At 47.2% G+C, this 14015-nt stretch overlaps 1 protein-coding gene across 2 annotated transcripts; it reads left to right on the forward strand.

Annotated features, from left to right (window-relative positions):
* The first annotated feature begins 2 nt into the window (after positions 1-2).
* KCTD10 (potassium channel tetramerization domain containing 10) lies at positions 3-14010 on the forward strand. Of its 2 annotated transcripts, none has more exons than XM_009560471.2 (7): positions 3-139; positions 2021-2234; positions 6829-6998; positions 7496-7582; positions 8591-8643; positions 9383-9578; positions 10161-14010. In XM_009560471.2, the coding sequence occupies exons 1-7, from the start codon at positions 137-139 to the stop codon at positions 10377-10379; spliced, it is 942 nt and encodes a 313-aa protein (XP_009558766.1). In that variant the 5' UTR covers positions 3-136; the 3' UTR covers positions 10380-14010. The 2 variants fall into 2 exon arrangements, with proteins under 2 accessions (XP_009558766.1, XP_053938086.1); XM_054082111.1 differs by having other exon boundaries at positions 15-139; positions 7493-7582.
* Positions 14011-14015: the final 5 nt, after the last annotated feature.

Consider the following 14015-nt stretch of genomic DNA (forward strand, 5'->3'; position numbering starts at 1 on the left):
CCCTAAGTGTTTGTCAGCGCCGGAAGGAGTTTTGTGTGGCGCGCGAGCCGCGCCGGAAGTGACGCTGCGGGGGCCGGAAGTGCCCCCGCCCCGGCGCTCCCGCTCGCTCGGTCCGTGGGGCTGCGCGGCGCCGTTCATGGTGAGTGGGGAGCGGCGACAGGGGGCTGAGGAGGGATTTGGGGGATGAGGCAGGAATTGGGGTGAGGGGGATTGGGGGGAGTCGGGAATTGATGTGAGATTTGGGGTGGGGGGAATTGGGGTGAGGTGGAATTTGGAGGTGAAGCAGGGATTGATATAGTATTTGATTTGGGAGGAGGACAATTAGGGTGAGCAGAGGAGGGGGCTGGGGGAGAGGCAGGGATTGATGTGAGGTGAGATTTGGGATGAGGCAAGGAATTGGGGGGGATTGGGGAGAGGGAGGAGGTGACGTGAGGTGGGATTTGGGGTGAGGGGGGATGTGGGGTGAGGGAAGAATTGATGTGAGGTGGCATTTGGGATGGGGGGATTGGGGTGAGAGGGAGTTGGGGGGTGGAGGGCTTTGGGGTGAGGAAGGAATTGATTTGAGGTAGGATTTGGAGTGGGGACATTGTGGTCAGGGGAGATATGGAATGGAATTGGGATGAGGGGCGATGTGGAGGGGAATTGGGGAGAGGCAGGAATTGATGTGGGGTGGGGGGGTGTTTTGGGGGGGGATTGGGATGAAGGGGGTGAGGGGACCATATGGTGTGAGGGAGGAATTGATGCGAGATGGGATTTGGGATGGGGGGATTGGGAGAAATTGAGGTGAGGAAGGCATTGATGTGAGGTAGAATTTAGGATGAGGGGGATTGGAGTCAGGGGGTATGGGGTGGGATTGGGATGGGGGGGAATTGGGGAGAGGCAGGAGTTGATGTGAGGTGGGATTTGGAATGGGGGCTATTAGTGTGAAGAGAATTGGGATGAAGGGGCATTTGGGGTGAGGAGGCAGGAATTGATGTGGGGTGGGGGAATTGGGGTGAGGGGGTATTTAGGGGAGATTGGGGTGAAAGGGGGTGTGGGGTGGAATCAGGGAGATGCAGGAGTTGATGTGAGGTGGGATTTGGGGTGGGGGGACCTGGAAAAGAACCATTGTGCTTCTAGATCGTCATCACATTCTGTACCTGTAACTGCATTTCTGAACTACCGTTAGTATTTGCTGTCTGATAGTTCTGGTTTTCATGACGGCAGGGCAAAAATCCCTCGCAGCAGGAGTCGGCCAGCGAGCTCTGGAAGCTGTGGGGCCTGGGTCTGCCTGGGATGGCAGGGCGTTAATCGCTCCATCCTGTCACGTCATGAGGCAAACCAGTTAACGCAGAGATGCAACTTGATTAGGGATTTACTGTTAGCAGCTCTTGGAGCATTTGCCGGGCTAAGCTAACATGTTGCTGCTGGAGCGTGTGACCTCGTTAGCTGATTGGAGTCCAGTTTGTCTGGGGGCTGTGGGCAGGGGGAGTAGAGGGTGTTGGGCATGGGGTTCTGGTGTGCTGAGAAACCTAGGAGGTCAGGGAAGAGAGTGGGAGGCTGGTAAGTGCTCTCTGTAGAGCCTCATGTGCTTTAAGGAGCAAAAGGCTCAAGAAAATTTGTGGATAATTTGTGTTTTAAGATCCAGGGATCATTTGCTCAGGCTCTTTGTACTGAGAATTGCCCAGTTACATGCCAGTTTACCCGTGATGTAAGAGATTAAGCTTTGGAAGTTGTGAAAGAAATGAACGCAGGTTTTGTGGGAAAGTACTGGCTTTTATAGTGTAAAATGCTGCTCAGCTTTCACGGCGTTCCTCACTGGCTGAGCTGTTTCGCATTCTTTGGTTGGTTTATGTCCCTGTCAGAAAGAAGATGAAATTAAATGTCTAAAACATTTGAGAACTTTGGAAAGACGCAGAGAGGAGCAGAGGCTGATGGTGCCCAGCGGATCCATGACTACTTCTATATAAAATAACCAGCAGTAACACAGAGCTGTGTGTCTCGCAAAGGGCAAGTCTAACCAGTAACTCCTTGCTTGCAGGAAGAGATGTCGGGAGAAAGTGTGGTGAGCTCAGCGGTGCCAGCGGCTGCGACTCGCACCACCTCCTTCAAAGGGACGAGTCCGAGCTCCAAGTATGTCAAGCTGAACATTGGCGGAGCCCTCTACTACACCACCATGCAGACCCTGACCAAGCAGGACACCATGCTCAAGGCCATGTTCAGTGGCCGAATGGAAGTGCTCACGGACAGTGAAGGTAAGGAGCTGCTCCGTGTCCCTCACACCAGCTGCCTTCCTCTTCAGTCGAAACAGGTTGAAAGGGCTGGGTTAAAATTTTAGAGAGCAGAGAGGAACTTGGAATCGTACTCGATGATTTCAAAGGTCTTTTCCAACCAAACAGTTCTATGATAAGCCCAGATACTTCTACATTTTATTAGTGTTAAAGCTTGTAGCTTATACAGCTGAGAAAAGGTGTGGAACAAAAGTCACAGATGACTTAATATTTGTCTGAACAACAAAAAGGCAGTAAGAAGTCCTGAGACTCCTGTTTCAGACAGCACAGCCCATCTTTTTGTTTTGAAATACTAATGCTACAGCTCTTAAGCACATGCAAAATGGTGGGGATAGTGATTGAGAAGCCATGAGTCAGGACTTGCGAATTCACTTTGAAGCTCAGAAGGCCGTTCCCTCATCTTGTTTCCTTACCTCAAATAGAAGTATAGAATTCGCTCTCAAGATTCATGTTATGAGCTAAAAGCTGATGTTTTTAAAAAATGAAACTATTGTGAAAGAATTGATTGTTGGCAGTGCTGATACAAACCAGCTGTAATAATTGTAGGAAATTTGCTCTATTATTCCTGACAATAAAAGGAGAGAGCTAGCAAATGGGTCTTCCCCCATTAAATGTGTCTGGAAAGGATTACAAACTATGGTCTTCTAAAGGATCAGTGCTCAAATACTTCACTTCCTTACCAGGAAGTGATTTTATGTTGATCTTACCTTCTGCTGAGATTCTTTAAGACATTAATGTCTAAATTAGTAATATAACTAAACTGTGTTTGTGATAACTGCAACTGTTAGCATAGTTTTGTAGCAGCATTCTCATGCTGTGGGAGTGCCGCAGGGTTAACTGTAAGTACAGCATTTTACTTATACACTGATCTTTTGCCCATAAATGGACTTTGTTGCTTTATCTTTAATAATAGCTACCATGCCACTAAGCCTAAAGGTTCAAAACACCTTGCTCGTGACTAGTTAATTACTTGAAATTTCTCTATGACATTGCTGAAAGCATAGGAAATGTGGTATGTGGTTAGATAAATCGGACTTAGTTTTGAGTGCTCTGGAATAGTCTGTACTTGGAGGCCATGTGGAAGGAGGTATGGATTTAGTAGGGTTCTTGTGATAGGAGGAAGTGGATTTGGAGGTAAATATTGTAAAAAATCTCCACCTAATTATCTGAATATTCCTGGTTTTGCTAGAAGTCCTTGTATTTAAGCTGGGGAAAAGAAGCTGCATTGTTCTAGGTGTTACACCCTGCCTTCTGCAAATTTCGGCTGCTATGAAGAATTAACATTGGTGCTGTCATTTGTGGACTCAGAGTCTCTGGGCTGCCTTGTGAGTCTGTGCAGGTTGCGTAAAAAAGTCAGCCCGGTGGTCAAGTTGGGAAACAAACCCTGTGTCAGGTGGGAATCAGCACCTCAGAAGGGGTGGAGGGGGGGTTCTGGAGGAAGGGTCATGAACTCGCTTGTTGAAGACCTCTCCCCTTGCTACTAAACCTCAGGCAATTCCAAAAGTTTCCTCCCGTCCCTCCCTAAAGCTGCTTTGTGTTTCACAAGATTTCATAATGCGAAACTTCGCAAGTCCTTCAGTTTGGAGATAGATCAGAAATGCCAAAAATTAATTTTTGAAGTTCACTCTGGAGTGGCCTCAGCGCTTCCTCCGAGCATCCTGGGCAGGTTCCGTAGGAGCGTGGATACATCGTGTTCCCAAGGCTTGGAGTCCATGTACATGCAAGTGCATTTTGCTGGCGAGCAGCTGCCAATCTTACTCCTAAAATAAGGGTAACTGGGGTTTAATCTGCTAAAATGTTGTGCTTGAGACATAAAATGGCCAGTCTGCTTTGCTGTGGCTCCCACAGTGTCTGTGTGGGATCGTTCCATTTAGCTGGTTTGTGTTTTAGTAGGAATTTGATACTTCCTGTATGTTGTAACTGAGACACTCCCATTGTCGCGGTTCTTGCTTTATCTCCCCTCGCCTGGTGTGATGCTGGAAGCTGGGACAATGGCATTGGAGCTGTTAAAGGAAACTCTCTTTATCTGAAATTCTTCAAAATACTGCTGATTGGTCACACCCAAAACTTAGCACAAACCAAAATGTTTCTTAGAACAAGAAGCCAGACTTGCCGAGAAACTGGAAGAATAGAAAATTTTAGTCTGTGGAATGTGTCACACGGGGTCTTCCTTTTTGTTCAAATGCATTCTTCTGACCCCAGCGCCATCTCCCCAGCTCCTTCACAAAGCTCAACAATTGCAACATGCTGCTTGCTGGGCGACAGGAGGAAAGACCAGAGTTCTCTGGCGGTGGGTGGCAGATGATTATTTTCAGCTTAGAAATTGTTCATGAGCTGTAGCAAATCGGCATATTTTGAAAATGGTATTTTTATGGTAATGAGCAGATGGAAGGATGTGAGTTTTCCAGGTGCATCCATCTGTTTACAATTTCCTTTTAGGCACTCTGTTTCCCCCCACCCCCTAATCCCTACTGCTGTTAACCAGTCGATTAAGGTTTCTTTTTATTCTACTACTAGGACGACTGTCAACCATCAGGCAGTCTCCAGTGCCAGGCTACTATTTCATCTGTTTAAGGCTTGGTCAGAGATGCAGTCTGGTTTGGTTTGAGCCTTTGGAAGCCTCCCTGAGACTTCTTGTAAAACAAAAGATTCATTTCCTAAAAGTCTACTACATGTACATGCAGTTCATGTTTATCTATTCATAGAATTGTTTGGTTGGAAAAGACCTTTGAGATCATCAAGTCCGACGTAGCTGTCTACTACTAAACATTCCTACCTCAGTAAGCAGATAATGGGGTGTTTTTGTAACACTGCAAGTAAAAAATGGCTTTAAATTACTCTAGCTGAAACCCACTTCTTAGGCTCTGCAGAGCCGTGACTGAGTGGCAGCAGGGTCGTTTTCCTGTGAGTCATCTCGTTTTGGCTGCGCACTTGGCTGTTTGGTTAAAACAGAAGGGGTTTTGAAAGCTGTTTTAGCAGTCACTTGTATTTTGCAATGTGGCTTGAAATATTTTCTCATCCCTCCTCCGCATGAAAGTGAGCAATTTCTGCTTTGGTTTCACCATCCATAAACATAAAGTTGCAGCGAATCTTTACAGCCATTCCCTAATCACAGTAGAGATGATAACAAAGAATTCAGAGCATCGTGATTCTGCTCTCAGCCTGCCCTTCATCTCCCTACGTGTTGGTGTACTCTAAGAAATGCTGTCACAGTTGCCTCTGTGGAATTTGGATGTCCTTGTTTATTGCCATTGTGTTCCTTCTTTTTAAAATGGGAGCTCTTGCTTTACGTACCCCTGCACTGACAAATGGGCTTTTTTCCGCTCTGCTTGGGTAGGTATCCTATGCTCATTAGCCTGGATCAGTCTTTTGTTCTTTGATTTCTCTGTCTGCAGTTCTCTTGCCTCCAGCTTTCTCGATTGTTATTACAGTCTGTAAAATTACAATTGTGAGCACACGTTGTGTTTTATTTAGACAGCAGGGTAACGAGGGAGATGGAAAGCCTGTAGTAAACTGCTGGAGAGTGTCTCGGTTTGCCACAGAACAGCATGAAAAGGTTATGTTCACTTTCCAAATTGAACCAAATGTTCAGACTTTACTAGTAATTCCATTCATGCAGAACATACAGGGTCTGCTTTAACCTACTTTCCTTATTTGTCCAAAATATGACTCCTTCCCCACAAGCGTTTCCTCACTGCATTCCTGAGCTGCAGCCTGTAAGAGTGGCCATCTGTTCATTTATGGAAACTCAAGCTTCAGCGTTGCCTAACAATTCTCAGGGTCCAGCCTGATTCAGGCAACAGAGCGGCAACAAGAGGTGAAGTGCAGATCCTTAGAAAGCATTTCAGCTGTAGCTTCCTTTTCTTTGCACTGTGGTCAGTACATAGCAGCGCTGGTGAGCTCCAGAGTAGGGGCTGTATGTTACATGCTGTCGCATCATGTCTTTCAGCAATTTAAGACATAGTGGTCGTAACCACTTTGTTCTTCCATATGAACTCACTTCGGGAACATAGAGACTGAAACGGTGTTTGCCACGACACTGCTGATGTCTGTGCTGCCTTTCTTTTGCTGACCTTTTTGCACATCTGCTGGAAATGGTGGATCACAATGGGTCCCTGTATTGTGTTCAGGTGCAACAGCCTTTTGACAGTCAGGGCTGGTTGGCCCTAGTGAACTGTTGGTAAGAAATGGCCACACGTATCTGTAACAGGGCCCTAAGATAGAAGGTGAGAAAATAACGATGTGTGAGGGCTTCATGAGTAGAAGAACAAAGCTGGTTAGTTTGAGAAGTATTTGATTCCTCTGTTTCAGTTAATCGTTTTTCAGTAACTGGGGAACTGTGAGAAACAAGTGAGCTTCCTGCCCTGCACTTGAAACGCAGGAGGAGACGATAAATTACCTGTGCTTTCTGCTCCTCTGATTGCCAGCTCAAGCAACGAACCGGAGTTGATCTCTCTGGGCAGGAACGTGCTTGTAGCAGCAGTCCCAGGCCAGCATCAACACCTTTCGCCACATTTGTCTCTGCTTCTCCTGCACTGTGGTTGTCTTCTGTCCCTAGGATGGATCCTGATCGACCGCTGTGGAAAACATTTTGGGACAATACTGAACTACCTGCGCGATGGGGCAGTGCCACTCCCTGAGAGCCGCAGGGAGATAGAAGAGTTGCTGGCTGAAGCAAAGTACTACCTGGTCCAGGGGCTGGTGGATGAGTGCCAGGCAGCCTTGCAGGTAGGTCGCAGAGCTAAGGAAGAGCCAGGTCGCTCTGGTTCCAGTGTGGGGTCAAGAAGAGGAGGCTGTGCTGGGTGGGAAGCAGTATGTGGGCAAGAGCAAGATTCTCTGCTGCTCTCTACTTGGTGCCTTTTTGAGGCTGGAATGAATTTGAAATACTTTGTGTCATTGATATGCTGAGGTTTGAAGCCACATGCCAGATCCTGCCAATTATGAACCAATTATGAACCAATTTAAATTGGTTCATAACATTCAGCGCCTGAGTTTGCAGAGCAGGAGAGAGTAGAAATGACTGTCTCGGGTGGTCCCAAAGGAATGCTGCCTGGTAGCTGGAGTGCCAGCCTGGTTCAGAGCATGAACCAGAAACAGCCATGCAGGGGGGACAGGTTGCACGCTGTGCTTGGATCACAGCGGAATATGCAGGACCTTCCCAGTTAAAATGAGTGTGCCTTAAGGCCTATTTACATTCAGCTGCTGTTTCATTCTTGTTTCAGCAGAACAAAGATGCATATGAACCCTTCTGCAAGGTACCAGTCATCACGTCTTCCAAAGAAGAGCAGAAACTTATAGCCACTTCTAACAAGGTGAGAGAGCCTGGGCTGGGCAGTGGCGTGGGGGGACACTGCCCTGCTGTCCCAGGCTTGTGTGGGACCTGGACCAAGTATTCCTTAGGAAGTGATCTTTGGTTTTTAACAACGGGCTTATCCTGAAATACGTGCACTTCAACTGCTGAGCTGGAAAGCACTGAAAATCTGCAGCAGACTAAACATTTCTTCTGAAATAAAGCCAAATGTTGCTCAGGCTGGGCCTGGCCACGTACTTCTTTAAATAAAGTATTGAAATAGAGGGTGTTTTCCAGGAAGACCTTAGAGCAGCTTTCCAGTAGAGGGGGCCTACAGGGAAGCTGGCGAGGGGCTCTTTGTCAGAGAGTGCTGAAATTGGATGAGGGGTAACAGTTTTAAGGTGAAAGAGGGGAGATTTAGATGAGATCTTAGGAAGAAATGTTTTGCTGTGAAGGTTGAGAGGCCCTGGCCCAGGTTGCCCAGAGCAGTGGTGGCTGCCCCATCCCTGGAGGGGTTCAAGGCCAGGTTTGATGGGGCTTGGAGCAACTGATCCAGTGGGAGGTGTCCCTGCCAATGGCAGGTGTTTGGAACTGGGCTTTGAGGTCTCTTCCAACCCAAACCATTCTATGTGTAGGCAGTAGCAGTTGGATCAAGCAGATCCTCAGCACTATTAGATTTCCCATTTATTTGTCCACTCTGATTATTAATGACAGATGCTTTCTTTAGCTAAAGTGGATCAATGACTCCTGTTTCTGGAAGCCTGCTCGCTGTGGCAGGTAGAGGGGAGGATGTTGGTGATCAGGATGAGCTTTGGCATAAAGGCAGAGAGTAGGTCAGAACGGATCACAATCGAGTCACAGAAGGGTCAGAAGGGATTGCAGCCCCGTTGCCAACCTGTGCATGACAGTTTTGCAGCAACAACAGTAGCAACAGCTTGGGCCTGATGGTGTCACATTGTGCTGCAGCTTCTCTGCTGCGGGGGTCTCTTACTGCACTTCCCATAATTGATCCATGGTTTGTTTTTTACAGCCAGCAGTGAAGTTGCTATATAACAGGAGCAACAACAAATATTCCTACACCAGGTAAATGACTTCAGCTTGGACTTCTCTTAAGTTTTTCGTAGACTGAAATCCATGAAAAGCATTTGCTTTTTGTTCACTTGGAACCAGTGACAGATTGGTGTTGGCACACACTCAGCTTTTTCTCAATCAGTTTCAGACTTCAGTCAGAAAGGAGCCTGCTGTCATCAGTGGAAGGCTAAGCGCATGCTGTTCTGCTGCCAGAGGAGTTCCTCTAACACTGAGGTGCAGCTGGCAGAGACTCCCGGCCAGCTGCTGGCCTGCATTCCCAATGGGAATGCACATTAGTTGAATACTGGATGCCTTCCGTGGTGCAGTGTTGTCAGTAAGTGGTGAAATCATCCAGTCTGGGACCTTGTTCCCCTTCGCTTATGTCTGGATGTGTTTCATGACACAATGCTGTTTCCATCCAGCTGGTGCTGAGCTTGAGCTTAGGAATGGTTTCATTTGGGTAAATAGAATTCTATACACAAATGAGATGGCCTCGGTCAATATTATTTGCAGTGCTGTTGATGTCATATTACTGCTTCTTCAGCAGCAGTTTATCCTGCTTGTACTAGTCAAATGAGTTACCCTCTGCAGTCCTGGATGCCAGCTGTAAACACTGCCTTGGTAGAGCACAGTAAGTCGAAGGAAATGGGGCGTACGGGCCTGCAAATGCTCACTGCCTGAACCCCCCTTCTCTTCCGTGTGCCGTCTTAGTTACCCTTGCATGACTGCTGCTTCCCTTCATCTCTCACAGCAACTCTGATGACAACATGCTGAAGAACATTGAGCTGTTCGATAAGCTGTCCTTGAGGTTCAATGGGAGAGTGCTCTTTATAAAAGATGTGATTGGAGATGAGATCTGCTGCTGGTCTTTTTACGGGCAGGGGCGGAAGATTGCCGAAGTCTGTTGCACTTCCATTGTTTACGCTACTGAGAAAAAACAGACAAAGGTAGGAGTAAACCCCTGAAGGCCTCCGACAACAGGCCCAGCGGCTGTCAGGGTGTCATCCTGACATCTGTTCCATTTTGAACACTTCTTTCATTGTTTAGCATCTCTATAGAATAATCAATGCCGTTGAAAGTGAGAGCAGCTCATCTTGTCTGTTCGTTAGGGCGGGGATGGCTTGGCTGTGGCACTTAACACAGGGCGGTTGGGATGTTCCATAATGCAAGTTCAGCCCGGTTGTTTATTTTTAAACAGATTTGCTCACTTAACCAAGTTCGTTTTACGTCCCTGTGTAAAGACAGATCTGGTGAGCGATGGCATGCCTTCCCCGTGCTTTCTTACCTTTCCCAAGAGAAATCTGTCTGAGTCTGTCCTGCAGGCAGTCAGCTCTGGGGAAAAAAGCCTGGTTGCTGGGTCTCAAAAGCTGTAAGCAAATAATAGAACAGAAACAGTTTTGCTGGCAAGATTTTCCGTGGCTAGAGTGTGATTAAGAAATTTTAAAGCCAGAATGGTATCGGGAATTACAAGTGAGGTAACCAGTGGCTGACAGTGGTCAAGAGTGACCTTGTTTCTCTTGTGTGGGCAGGTGGAGTTCCCAGAAGCTCGTATTTATGAGGAGACACTGAACATTCTGCTGTATGAGTCCCAGGATGGGAGGGGACCTGACAATGCGCTCTTGGAAGCCACAGGAGGGGCAGCTGGCCGCTCCCATCACCTAGAAGAAGATGAGGAGCGAGAGCGCATTGAACGCGTGCGAAGAATCCATATTAAACGTCCAGATGACAGGGCCCATCTGCATCAGTGAGCTGAGCAAGAGCTGCAGACTGCGCAGCTCTGTTGAGAGGGCGCTGCCCTTCGGCTGATCAATTACCTGCAGCAGGGGACCAGGTGGTTTCACTTCTGTTCGGCAAAGTCTGTACATTACGTTTTGTAACAAATTAGATTATTTGGGGTATTTAAATGTAGTAGTTCTAGGACAAGAATAAATAAGGTTACTGGGCATACGACACGCACCGTAAGGACCTATTGAGCATCTGGAGAAATGTCCTGAATTTTTAGCACTCGTCTTTGCGGTTTTGTGGCTAGAGAGGAAGAGGGCTGGCTTCCTTTGGCTTTAGTAATTATCCTGCACTTTAAAAAACAAACAAACAAACAAACAAAAGGTCAGTCAGCCCTATACCTTCTCTCCAGGCACTCTTTGTCCCTGTTTCCTCCTAGGCATTCCAGTGTGGGAGAAATGCAGTGATCCAAACACACCAGAGGTATCGCCGAGCTCCTTTGCTCCCAAGCCTGTAGGTGATAGGCTTGGTAGCTCAGGAGTGTCTCGGTGTGACTCTAGGACAAGTGACTTGTGCTGACCAGATTCCTGTAGTGCTGGGGGTCAGAGGGAGCCCTCTTGGAGTGGTGGGAGGGAGCAAGGAGAGCTGCTTGGGCTCAGCTTGCTGGGTGGCTGCTTGTGGTTCCTTACAGCTCTCAGGACCCACTCCCTGAAGGGTTTGGTGGGGCTTCTACAGCACTGAACTGTAGAGACCCACTCCTGCTTTATCCATGCAGTTCAAAGGTGGAAGATTTTAGAATTCCTCCAAAATGAAGATCAGGAGCAAATTGTATGTGATGATTGCTTTTCCTTAGGATGGTGTCGCTACCAGTTAGCGCTTAGAACTTCTGCCTGACTCTGGATCTCGGATAGGAAGTTTATTTCCCTCAGATGGCAGGTCAGTAAGTTGTGCTTTCTTTCCTACAGGTAAAGTAGTAGTCGTCGTAGATTGAAACGCTCCATGCCAGCCTAGTGCTGGTAGGAAGCCAGCAACTGTAGTTCAGTTCTGTAACTGATACAGAAGCATTGTCTTGCTTTGAGTGAGGGCAACACAAGTACCATGGGGAAGAGGAGTAGTGGGTGGCACAGAGGCAGTTATTCCTTGTTTGACTCTATCCTGAGCATATTCCAAGTCTTTTCAGAAGCAGCAGCTGTGTGTGAAAGGGCAGAGCTGAAATGTTGTGTAGAGAAGGCCTATGCAGTCTAGTTTTCTAAGAGTACTTTTCTATTATAAATGAATGTTATCTACCTCCTCGTCTCTTGTTGCCTATTGTGGAGTCAAATAACAGTTAGAGTGGAAGATTGTCTGTTATTCAATAGGACCGGATGCTCAAGGATAATGAACAGAGCCACAGCTGTAATGGATAATGTAACAAATCTTGAGAGAGAGAGAAACCCAATGTAGGAAGTCTTAAACTTGCAGTCAGGCTGGCACCTTGGAGGATGCCAGAGTACTTTGGCCCGTTCTGCAGTTGTTTTGACCCTTCATCTGGAATATCTAGCACTGGCCGTAATGTCTGAACACCTCATACAGAACAGCAGCTCCACGTTCCTCCTACTCCGTGAGGTGGTTCTTTGGTTTTGCCCAGCTTCCTGCTGCGAGGATTCCTGCTCAGGGCTGTTAATGGCACGTTAACATTTTGAAAACCAAAGGTGGTGTCAGGTTCACCAGCTACGTTATTCAAATGCTTCTGTCTCAAATAGCAGTTACATCCCAGACCAGCTCTAGCTTGTCTGTAGAGGCTAAAATAAAGCATTGGGTCTTTGCTTAGTGTTGGATCATCAAGCTATAAAGGTTTCAAAGTTAGGCTGAAGTCATCTTTCCGGTAACCAAAGACTTTTCTGCCTGTAACTTGTTCCTGTCTCCTCTCTTTCTTCTTCAGCCACTGATTTATAAGCAAAGCTCATCAGTAAACGGCTCCCATCAGTTACGCTCTAGTTCAGCAGCCATAGCTACATCCTGCTAGTTCTGGACTTATATTTTAAGCTGTACTTACATGTGTTTGTAACGCTTTGGATTTGTGGAAGTCCATAATGCAAATTGTTGTGAAGGACCCAGTGCCTCTCCCTCCTTAACTTCCTGATGCGATAAGCTGGGGAGCATGGAAGGAAAGTCCTCGAAATAGTTCTGTTTCTCCAGCACCCTGTACTTTGACACCTACAGGCACGTTACTGCACTGTTTATGGGTTTCTGAGTGTCTGTAACACACCCACTGCCCTCAAAGGGGTCCGGACTCTGCGCTATGTAAAGCCGCTCCGTCTAATTCCCATGTCCCAGTGGTCCCGCTCTGCTCCTGCTGGTCACCAGCAGGTGGAAAGGAAACATCAGCCTATTGTTGTAGAATATGCTGATAGTCCCAGAGCAAACTCTGTTGCTTAGTGAGCTTGTTCTCTCCTGTGAGAGGAAGGCCAGGCCACCTTCATCCTCACCTGCACTGAACGACCCGCTCTCCCCACACGGTGTAGGGGAGACTCCAGCCACCCTGCACTGGCTGTTCAGCCAAAACTCAGCTCCGTCCTGTGGTGGGAGAGTAGGTTCAGCTCCGGGAGGGGACATGTTGGCACCTGACAGGTAATCACACCTATGTGATTAACTTTGCTGTAAATAGATTCTTAACTGGCTTCAGTATTTCCTTTTTCAGGTTTTGCAAACTTAAGTTCTTATAAACCAGGGGATGATTATTTTTAATCTTTGTACAGCGGTTTACACAAGTATTGGTCTACAAGTCACTCCAGGAGAGTTGGAGTAAGTTTCAGTTTTGCTATTGCATTTCTGGGCAGACTCTGCCTTAACGCGCTCCTGACTTAACCCTCTGCGTGCTGTAGTTGTGTGGTAAAGATGTGCTGCTGTCATGCGTTAGACCTTTACCTACTGGCCACTTGTCCTTGGTCTGTGGAGAGAGACTTAATGCCATTGCACAAATGCTCTCAGCTCTTGAGCCTTTTTACTGTAAATGGGTTTGCCTCTACAGCTTTCAGGTGAAGACGGGACAGGGCAGCTGTCCTGGTCACAAGCAGCTCTTTAGATTATCTGGTACTGCCTCGTGTTAGCAGGGAGTGCACACCTGTCTGCTTCAATTCTCCAGCACTCTGTAGAAGGCAGTGACAGTGACAGAATGGCAGAGTAGAGCTGAGTAAAATCTTACCTGTTCAAGATTTTTGTCTGGCGTGATGCAGAAAAGCCAGATTACAATCTGCAGCTTGGAATACAGTGTGGGCTGCACAGCAGAGGCAATACAGCTCCCTGACAGGGTGTTTAATCCCACCTCCACCAGCATAGCTGTGGCCCTGAGACAGCTGCTCCTCTGTTTCCACAAGGCAGGTTTTGGATCCCATCCTGCAGGCCATCACCTGGTTAGGGCCCTTAGAGGAGGCTCCAAGCTCCACTCTTACCTTTGAGCAACGGGTAGGTGGAACCTTCCAGTCTTAATGGAGTTGTTCTGTTTCATGGACAATAGGAGCAAATTCATCTGTCCTGTACAATCATTCCCTCCCACTTTGTACTTGTGCACAAAAAACAGCTTAAGCTGGATTTCAGTGTATGGTTGGTGTTTGCAATATGTACTTTTTTTTTTCTCTTTAAATATAACACAATAAATTAGAAGATATTTCATATTTACATGG

The sequence above is a fragment of the Cuculus canorus genome, chromosome 17 (assembly GCF_017976375.1).
Source record: "Cuculus canorus isolate bCucCan1 chromosome 17, bCucCan1.pri, whole genome shotgun sequence".
In the NCBI taxonomy this organism is placed as follows: Eukaryota; Metazoa; Chordata; class Aves; order Cuculiformes; family Cuculidae; genus Cuculus; species Cuculus canorus.